General features: G+C 42.1%; 1 protein-coding gene across 2 annotated transcripts; it reads left to right on the forward strand.

Annotated features, from left to right (window-relative positions):
* Positions 1-1,353: 1,353 nt before the first annotated feature.
* On the forward strand, positions 1,354-8,395 carry desma (desmin a). Of its 2 annotated transcripts, XM_085766458.1 has the most exons (11): positions 1,354-2,022; positions 4,022-4,082; positions 4,308-4,403; positions 5,211-5,372; positions 5,462-5,587; positions 5,677-5,787; positions 6,064-6,173; positions 6,314-6,366; positions 6,873-6,964; positions 7,136-7,174; positions 7,684-8,395. In XM_085766458.1, the coding sequence occupies exons 1-11, from the start codon at positions 1,451-1,453 to the stop codon at positions 7,723-7,725; spliced, it is 1,464 nt and encodes a 487-aa protein (XP_085622584.1). In that variant the 5' UTR covers positions 1,354-1,450; the 3' UTR covers positions 7,726-8,395. The 2 variants fall into 2 exon arrangements, with proteins under 2 accessions (XP_085622584.1, XP_085622585.1); XM_085766459.1 differs by lacking the exon at positions 7,136-7,174.
* The last annotated feature ends 2,446 nt before the right edge of the window (positions 8,396-10,841 follow it).

A 10,841-nucleotide genomic window follows, 5' to 3' on the forward strand; every position in this document is an offset into this window, starting at 1 on the left:
AATATTGCTGTGTATGCAACATGCTATGACAGCTTTATAAAGTGATAATATGACATGAATTCTGTCCCCAAATTAACAAAGTCTGTCTCTTGTAGCATTTCAACATATTCACATGACCCATTTTACCGGTCCATGAATAGCGGATGTACACAGATTTGTACACTCACTCATGCTGTGAGTAAGCGTAGTGGAGAGCACTTGTAACAAAATGGAGTGTGACCTTCCTGGCAGTGGCTCTATCAGTCAAACGGTATGCCTCTTATATAACCAAGGGTAAATACATAACTTCATTGTAACTCTATAGCCACTGGCGCAGCGGTAAATCAAACACTGTGTATAATAAATTCTGGTGAAGAGAGACTAAACATTACAACACTAAACATTTGTTTCATGTGCTTGGTAACAATCAAATTAATACATGTCAAGATCTGTCTGCTTTTATGGCACCTGACATTAAGCTGAATTACGGTAAATATGTGACGGCTATTTTGGGCATCTTAGGCTATTTCAAGATGACTTATGGTGCGGTAAAATAGGCCGTGATCCACCACCTCTCCCTCTGGATGTGGTATGCAGATAGTATTTACAAAACCAGATCCTATACCATCTCGACAACAACTGCACACAAATGTCGAGACTGAGAGATTGACTGACTAAGTTGCTCACTCACTCAATCATGTGTCTGTCCAGGAACACAACTCACGCAAGGCCGCCGCCATTTCCAGCTGTTGAAACCAGACCCCTTGGACAGCTGAATCGAGGGCGAGCAACAGGAGTGACAAGGGGGGAGAGGAATGAGAAGATAAGTGGGGCTGGAGAAAGAAAAATTAGTGGCTGAAAAGGGGGAGGAGACGTCGGGGAAAGGCGTTGGGGATAATGGATGACATATCAGAAATCTGCAATAAACTGATTACAAAAATGCCTTCTAAGTAATATTACATTTCCTGAAAATGAAATGCCATGGCAGTCTTACCAGATACTATTGATACAACTGAACTCAAATTTAATTTGTCAAGTCAACAAAAAGAAGTTTTGTTAACAGTGATTGATGTGATTTCTTTGGCAAAATGGAGCCAAAAGGTCCAAATAGGTAAAAGTCTAGTAAGACTGAATCTTGATGTTCTTATGTCTTGTGCACCACATGACACCTTAACCCCAGAATTTTCTTCAGGTATGGACTTTGGTTTGTAATGCTGACAAAAATTGGGGTCGAGAGGAGGGGGTGGAGTAAGGGGATAGTTGGAGTACAGACTTGGGTGAATGGAGTACGGGGGAGTACAGAGAGGAGGGGTTGGGGTAAGAGTAGGTGTGGTAAATCTACAAATAGCTCCGCTCGGTGCCTGGCATTTCTTCACTTAGTTTCCTTCTCAGTTGCCCAGTGGGACAGTTGGGTCTCAGCACCTCAAGCGGCTCCATCAAATCCACAAACCAACCGACCAGTCAGACAGCCATGAGCAAGTCCTACTCCTCCTCAGCACAGAGTGCTTCTTCATACCGCCGAACCTTTGGTTCCGGCGTTGGTTCAACCCCGATGTCGTCCCTCTTCTCCTCTGGAGGAGGCCGCAGCTCCTCTTCAAGCCACATGGCCTCCAGAGTCTACGAGGTCAAGAGCTCTCCCTCCTTTTCCAGCTACAGGTTGTCCTCTGGTGCTGGAGGAGCTGGGTATGGCTCCTCTACAGCCATGCGCGCCTATTCCGGCGAGAAACTCGACTTCAACCTGGCCGATGCCATGAACCAGGACTTCCTCAACACAAGGACCAATGAGAAAGCCGAACTCCAGCACCTCAACGACCGCTTCGCCAGCTACATCGAGAAGGTGCGCTTCCTGGAGCAGCAGAACGCAGCGCTGACGGTGGAGATTGAGAAGCTGAGGGGCCGTGAGGGGCCTGGGCGCGTGGCTGAGCTGTATGAGGAGGAGATGAGGGAGCTGAGGAGGCAGATCGAGGCCATCTCTAACCAGCGTGCCCGCGTGGAGGTGGAGAGAGACAACCTGGCTGATGACCTGCAGAAAATTAAGCTGAGGTAAACCGGGATGGATTGAATTATGCCAATGTGAGGATGAAGGCATGAATGATCAGAAATGGTGGAGTAAATTATATTTTGTAATGGCACTGGATTTGTATTTGTTTACAATAAAGAAGTGCACTTGCAGTAGTGAGCAACAGAGAGTAGAGTCAGAGGTTACCAGCCTCTTTGGCCTGTCTGCCTTTACAGCAATGACATTTCAGCTCCCTACTACTGACACATGTAGAAGATGATGTTCTCTCCCCTGGTTGTTTAATAGTTAATAGAAGCCTTAGGCGGTCCTGCTCCATGGACACAGACAAGTGTTTTTGACGTTAGAGAGGCAGAGCCGACACAGTGCTGGAGCAGGGTGAGAAAATGTGGAGATGTAGAAAGCTGGATGAGAGTAAGTCAAGAGTTTCTGATTAACTCAGTGAAAAAGTTAAAAACTAGAGGCATCACTTCTCTTTTGGAGAAAGGGAAACAAAGTAACAAAGAGGAGATTTGAGAATATGCTGACTTTAATGAGTGTTACAGTCCATCAACTTTTTACAAAGGTATTTTATCATTTATTCGCCGGAGACGAAGCTGGAAAAAAATGAAAAGGGAGAAAGATAGACAGAGTGAGGGAAAGGGCCTTGCAGGCTCATAGGAATAAGGCTGAGACAGGCAGACAGATAAAGTTTCAGTCAGACAGAAAGTAGCACAGCAGGCAGACAGAAAGAGAAGTAGACAGATGGAGGGGGGAGGGGGGCACGCCCTGATACATATATATGTATCTGTAAGAGAGCAAAACACCAAATAATGAACAAAAATCTCAAAAAGACCACCAGATACATGTGGCTTCTGTGTGTCAGTGTGTGTGTGTGTGTGTGTGTGTGTGTTTCAGTCAGAGAGAGAGAGAGAGCTGTGATGTGGGTGGGTGTATCGCCGAAATGTCTATTTGTAGCTACTAGGTCAGCCCTATGAATTTAGAATTACTGTCACTGCAATGGCAAGAAACATCACTTAAATATAAGGGCACACACACACACACACACACACTAATGTTCACTTTCTCTTTATCAGTCCCTTTTAAATTGTTGCCTGCAGCACTGAGTGAATCTCACCCAGGCACCTGCTGCTCCCACTGATATCAAAATACTCACTGAAGCCTCCTGCCTGCCAACAGTTACAATACCTGCGTGCAGACACACACGGGATGACAGCAGATTTTAAGGATGGCACCTGCATCTCAATTATACACTATAAAAACAAAGTTATATCACCAATTTCTTCTTTTTCCTGCAAGATACTTTGCTGTACCAGCAAAAGATGGAAAATACTTTCTTTTTTTTTGCCACACACTGCAGCGTTGTTAACAGGGACAGCACCTGTCAAAAGTGTTGAAAAGGCACTATAATGGAGCTGTTCGAGTATGTTTAATAATGCTAAAATGCTCTCCCACTGTTCTAATTAATAGGGGGAAAAAGACATTTGCATCTGCACCTGTAAAGCAATTTAAATCACTATTAACAAGCTGTAGAATATGCAGGAACTGACTTCTGAACCAGAGATACTTTCCCAGTTTGCATTTTCTAGACTTTTCTACGGTTTCCCAGCTGCTCAGGGTGCATGGTGAAATGTTAATTCTGGATACAGTTAATAGCCAAGGGCAGACCTCGGTGCCTTCCTCAGTGTTACCCCTCTGACTCTGACAGTGTGAGAGCAGCTGCGCCACAGCTTTAGGACTCAAAGAGCAATTGCACAAGTCTCTGTGTGTGTGTGTGTGTGTGTGTGTGTGTGTGTGTGTGTGTATGTACAAGATAAACATTAGATTTTGATTTGTCATTGTCCAGACACTTCTATTCTTAGAAATTTAACGGCAGCCACCCGAGAAAAAAAAAGAAGGTTTATCTGTCTTCCTGAGGAGGAAACCATGCTCTCAAGCACAGTTGTGTTTGTATTCACTCAAATTTTCAACTTTTCTGTTTCTCTTTTCACTCCTTTTTTCCTCTGCTGCTCTCGCTCTGCCCAGACTGCAGGAAGAGATTCACCAGAAGGAAGAGGCTGAGAACAACCTGTCTGCTTTCAGAGCCGTATGTCCTCTATTTCCATAAATCCACTCCTGTACATTTCAATTTTTACTCAGTTTTCTCCCCAGAGCTTGAAGGAATATCTCATTCCTAGGCTTGTTTTTTTCTTCTTCTCTTTTTAACCACTTACTTCATGTCTATTACCTCTCAGTACCCTGGTCTTGCAAAACATTTTGACCTGTTCTGTTGATTATCATTGTGATATTGATTGTGTGTGTTTGTATCCAGGATGTTGACAATGCTACTCTGGCCAGGCTGGACCTGGAGAGACGCATTGAGAGTCTGCAGGAGGAGATTGCCTTCCTCAAGAAGATCCATGAAGAGGTTTGTTGATCTTTCTTTCCACTCCCACAGTGATAATGTCTGTGTACTTTGAGTCATTAGGTTGGTGTACACTGTATCATATAACAGCTCTGTGTGAGGATATGCTGTAATGTCAAATGTGAGGCTGTGTAGGCACGCAGGGATCATATGTTTCACACTTGTACACACCCACTGATGTTAAAACATATTCATTATACACATTTACTCATTGCTACCTTCCCTCACACACACACACACACACACACACACACATACACACACTGTTAGAACAAATTATACATGCAGTACTTATGCAGAGTAATAAGGGCAGTGGATAAATTTAAGCACATCCACTTGGAGACATCAAAGGACACCATCAGCCACACACTCAGACACATGTTGGCACTCTTGAGGTCCCTTCCTGTCATTTTGTCTTCTCCGCCTCCACTTTGACCTCTCAGAAATGCTGAACTGAAGATAGGTTGAAGGGAGCATGTCAGCTGTTGTGTCTGCGTGTGTGCGTTTGTGTGCGCATGTGAACAGATGCGAAGCTATAAATAGCTTTTTGGTTAATGGGAAGGACAGCTGAGCGGTACCAAAGCTGACCAGTTTGAGACATGAAGTGTTACAGTGCCTGAATCATTCTGGGTTTTTGATGGTATTTTAGTAATGTTGCATCAGCACATTACATGGGAGATTGATCATCCTAACTTTTTGTGTTGTGACAACTTTGCTCTTATCTTCTTTACCTTTTAAATCCATTAAAATGAATTCTTTTGATCTTTATAACCGTCCTGTCATTTTCTTCATTCTCTTGTCAACTTGCAGGAGATCCGTGAGCTGCAGAGCCAAATGCAGGACACTCAGATCCAGGTCCAGATGGACATGTCCAAACCCGACCTGACCGCTGCTCTCAGGGACATCCGCGTGCAGTACGAGGGCATCGCCGCCAAGAACATTGCAGAGGCTGAAGATTGGTACAAATCTAAGGTGAACACTGGAAACACACACACACACACACACACACTGATGGTCCTTTTCAACTGTTGCAGAGCTAAACCCCCCCCCTCTCCCCTCAGGTGTCTGACCTGAACCAGGCTGTGAACAAGAACAACGATGCTTTGCGTCAGTCCAAACAGGAGAGCATGGAGTACAGACACCAGATCCAGTCCTACACCTGTGAGATCGACTCACTCAAAGGCACCGTGAGTATCGGCTTCAGCTTCTCACACTTCACTGAAATACATTCAAAATGTTTACTTAATGTCCTCTTTAACTTTCTGTCCCATTGTAGAACGAGTCCCTGCTGCGCCAGATGAGGGATATGGAGGATCGCATGACCCGCGAGGCCTCTGGCTTCCAGGACACCATCTCACGGCTGGAGGAAGACATTGCTAAGATGAAGGTGATTAGAAAGGAGATTTTACACTGATTCCTTTGTCACTGACAGAAAGCAGTGCCAAACAGATTCAGACGTCGGAATATTGCTCACTCTGGTGGTAACTATTGACTGCAGCTAAAAGATTTACCTGCTGCATTTCTGGTTATGAAAATATTGAAAGCTGTAGAGGAAACCTCCCGTGTGGTTGTGTTTGGCTTATTGTTGTTTTTCAAGGGAGATTGTTTTGGTGAGAAATGTATTTGAGGAGTCAATAAAAAGCTTTTATGAACTGATTTTAAGGATGATATGGCCCGCCACCTGAGAGAGTACCAGGACCTGCTCAATGTGAAGATGGCCCTTGATATTGAAATTGCCACCTACCGCAAGCTGCTGGAGGGAGAGGAGAGCAGGTACGTGTGTGTGTGCGTGTGTGTGCTGTTTACATTCACATGGGTAAAGTCTGGGAGTGCTGCTGAGCTTATCATACTGTTGTTGATGTAGGTGTGTATATATTACTGGCCTGTAATGCTGTGTCATGTGCGTTTTACAGGATTACCACCAATGTTCCTGTCCAGGCTGCATATTCTTCAATTGGATTCAGAGGTAGGAAAAACATGACACATTCTTCCCTTCACACAAAAATACCCACAAAATCCTTTTTACATTCCAAATGGGTCAATGAATTTATAAAAAAGACTAATTATAGCTCGTGACTGTATATGGTGCTTGCTATTTTGAGGATATTACATGTTGGGTATCTGCAGTGTCACATTCTGACCACTGTGTGGTGATATATGACATGTCAAAAACCCTTACGGCTCTTTGATTCACAGAGGCAATCATCACAAAGCCACAAATCAATAAGCTCACAACTTAGCCTCTACAATTTGATGTATTAACAGTTGAAAGATGCCATTAATCTCTGCCACTACCTGCCCTCGCTGAGTAATTAAAAACAATGACATGTAATTAGAGATGATGTATAAGGTGCAGCCATGATTCATTAGTCGCAGTGATTTTGTGTATGAGTTTGAAAATTACGCTTTTAAGTGGCATAATTTGAGCGGTCTATGAAAGAGTGTGAGAAATAAGTGAATGTGTTCTCACAGAGACCAGTCCTGAGTCCCAGCATCAGCGCTCATCAGAGGTTCACTCCAAGAAGACTGTTCTCATCAAGACCATCGAGACCCGCGATGGAGAGGTTTGAGACACACATTCATTTATACGCAATTATAATGCTATAATGCTCTATACTGTATGTTTTTCAGCATGTATTTTACATGTGTACAAGTCCATGCATAGGGATCCCAGACGCTAATGATAATTATCCAGCTGAAGTTGTTTTGATTTGTTACTGTATGTTCTCATTCAGATGAGCTTTTCTAGGAGCCAGGGTGCTAGTGCCCAGTGTGTAAGTCTGGTTCCCTTGTCCCACCTTACTTTACCACCTACTATCTGTTTTTGCAAAGGACCACATTTCAAAAGAAAATACCTTGATTTCTTCTTCACCTTTGCACTTCTATCTAAAATAGGCTTAAGTTCACAGCTGCGTTTCACAGCATGGAGAAACAATGCCTCTGTGCTGCAGCTACATTTAGTCTCTTTACAGTCCCTGCAGTTGGCATCAACCCTATGTGGACACTTTTCTATATGCAGTAGCACTGCACACTGGCTTTTATATACGAATCAGCAGCTTTTATTGTCAGTGGTCACTGTTGTTCCCTGCACGCCACTTCACTCCAAGCAATACCTGCACTTAAGAGGCGAAGAACAGTATAGCATCAATATGAGCCTATTTACTGTTGATAGAGAACACACACGCACATATGGGCTGAAAGACCCTGCACACCACAACATATGTTATGAATGTTGTTGACTTCTTCTGTTGCAATTTACAGTATTTCTCTCTGTCCTCCTCAGGTGGTCAGCGAGTCCACACAGCACCAGCAAGACATCATGTAAACAAGAAGAGGCAACATTAGAAACTAATAAAGTAATAAATAAAATAGAAAATAATTTACATCCTCCTACCACCTACCTATTTATAAGCTGAACCTGTTTTAGATACAGAATGCTGACCATTTCATGTGAAGCACAAATGCAACCATCAGGCTTGTACAGCCTTTAGCCTGGTTTTAATAAAAGCCATTCCAGAAATGTCTACTTTACTCATGTTACTTTCCATCTTTCAAAAACACCTGGATTTATTTGAATGTAACTGAAAAGCACAAGTACGGTTATGATACAGTATACGACAAATCTTTTGTGAAGTTGTATTTGCCCCTTATCTTTAAGGAGACTGATCAATGGCTGTGAAACACTGGTTAAAATACATAAAACTGTACCAGTCGTTTTCATTGCACATATTCCTAAGTCTTTCTGTGCAAATGTGCAAGAATATGACTTGACTAAGGAGGGCTTTTATGTGTGTAACTGATTTAAGGAACGTGAAATGTTTGTCTGAGGTCTGATATATGTCAGAAACACAAACATTTATTGGAAAAGGAACTCAGTCAAGTTTTAGGTTTGAGCTCAGTAGCATGTGCTGGGTGTTTGATTGAATGTGATGGGTAACCATGGTATGGTGCTTCATTCTGACAAAAGTCTCAAATAAAGACATTTATTATCTCCATTTGTCACTTTAATTTGTTTATACTTTGTAGCAAATGAACATCTTTGTATTTTGTTTTTGTCTCTGCATGCTGTTTCATTGGTTCCCTTATGAACTGTTCCTACCCACTGCATTCATCATCTGATGTGGACTATATTAGGTTTCTGAAAGGACACGAGCTTTCCCAGCCAACCGTAACACTCTGTCAACATTTAATTCACTTTCAGAAAAGAAAATGGGAGTTGCAGTTGTGTTGAAATGATCAGTAACGGGACCGGTCTTGGTGCAGAGAAAAGTGAACAATGGCTTGTTAATGAGCTGGTCCTAGCCGTGCTTTGTTTCCGGCAGAAAGCACGATTAGCAGAGCTCCAAGAATTACAGTCTGTGCCGTTTGTTTATGAAGTCACTGGACTGAAAATGTCAGTGGAGATGAAAAAAAAGAAAAGAAAAAAAAATCGGGGTGGGGGAGGAAAGAGAAAAGAAAGGCGCAGACAATAAATGAGCATGCAAGAAAGAGAGCGATGCCAAGAGGGTGGTATGGAGAGAAAATGAGAAAAACAGAGGGGACACATGTAATGAAAAGGTTATTCAGAGGCATGGGAGAAGAAACAGGGTGGAGATTTAATGAGAAATAATAATGTAAGACATAACAAAGAAAAAAGGGCAGAAAAAAACTGCTTTTACAGTAATTAGTGCAGCCATGTTGGACCTATTCTTCTCCATCCCTGTTTCCTCACACTGCCGTCAGCAGCAACAGCTTCCTAGTCATTATACGGGTCAATAAAAAAGGGCAGCATGTTCCTTTGTTTCATTTCCTTTGAATGAAGCCATTTTTATCTCTGACCCATCCTCTATCAGTTGGTCGAAGCATTTTTTTATACAGATATTTGTACTAAACACTTTTGAATGCACCTCTGATTGTATTCATATGTGACAGATTCAGAGTACAATGAGCTATAACGTTGGTTGTTACAAAGGCTAACTGCTGATGTAGTGCAGCCTGACACTTACAAGTCAGACCACATCAACACAAACAGTATGAACATGAGCTCAACCAGCCAAGATGCTTTGTTTCACCATGCGCCATGCTCGTGACCCTTCTGTAATTCTTTATCATGGCTGAGAGGAAAGACGTAAGAAGGAGAGGAAGGAAAAATACAGAGACACAGTTATGTTTGTGGTTGGGAGGATGAGTGACCAAGAGGTTGTTTTTGTTTGTTTGTTTGTTTTGTTTTTACATGAAACCACACATGGTGAAAAAAATCTATTTGTTGTGTCTTCTTTTTTTCAAGAATAATCACCATAAATATGAATATATGAATACAGTGCTGTGCAAAAGTTTTAGGCAGGTGTGAATTAACGCTGTAAAATAAGAATGCTGATCCATCATCATGCAATACCACCAGGGAGGCGTATGATTGGCCTGAAATTTAAACAACCCCAAATAATACAACCAATGTCATTAAGAATTATCTTCAGTGTAAAAAAAAGAATAAGAAGTCTTGGAAGTGATGGTATGACCCCCACAGAGCCTGACCTCAACATCATCAAGTCTGTGTGGGATTACATAAAGAGACAGAAGGATTTGAGGAGGCTGCATCCACAGAAGATCTGTGGTTGTTCTCCAAGATGTTCGGAACAACCTGCCAGCCAAATTCCTTCAAAAACGGCATTTTGTTAATTGATGAAAAGAAACTATTAATACTCCCATTTTCTAAAGCTTTCTTAGTTTACAGCATTTTCTCACACGCACAATACTGTATATGAAATATATGAATAAAGTGGAATGATGAATGAAGTGAATTGCCTCGTCACTGCTATGTGGACAAATGTGCTGGTGACACTCACAGACTGAATACCCACTAATCTGCTTACATAAAGATCAATCGTCCACTAGTATTCCTGTTTACACCACATTGCAGTTATGGAAAGGTGACATTTGTGATATTGTCCAACAGTATAATGTTTGTTTCACCTCCCTTACAGAAATGTGGGATTTTCTTTTCCGCATGCACCTCAAGCCCACACTTTTATTGCAGAATTGCTGAACTGTTACAAATATCCAGAGCTGACTAAAAACAGGCAAGACAAGAAAAATGCTCATTGCACCAATATCCAACATATCTAAGTGGAGAAAATGCAAAATTTGGACACAGGTCATGTGTCCACCTGGAGTATGTTTTTTTTTTTTTTTTTTTTTTACATGACCCACATCATCATAATTGAATATTAGTGTGACTGTAAATGGACAAACTGTTAGTGAATTAGCTTAACCATAGTTTCAGATCTATTGTCCGGACTAACTATTTGAATAAACAAGACGTGATGCTGATAGTGCTGAAGTATCTGATTTAGGTATTACTGACCACTGCACTGATCTGAGATTGATTTGCAAAGTGGGTTTAGTGAGGATGTGCATGCTTTTAGATATTGTATTTGTGCTGATGAGTGCACAAGTAGCTGTGCA

The sequence above is a fragment of the Trachurus japonicus genome, chromosome 21, assembly GCF_045865225.1.
Source record: "Trachurus japonicus isolate A0001 chromosome 21, Traja_1.0".
NCBI lineage: Eukaryota > Metazoa > Chordata > Actinopteri > Carangiformes > Carangidae > Trachurus > Trachurus japonicus.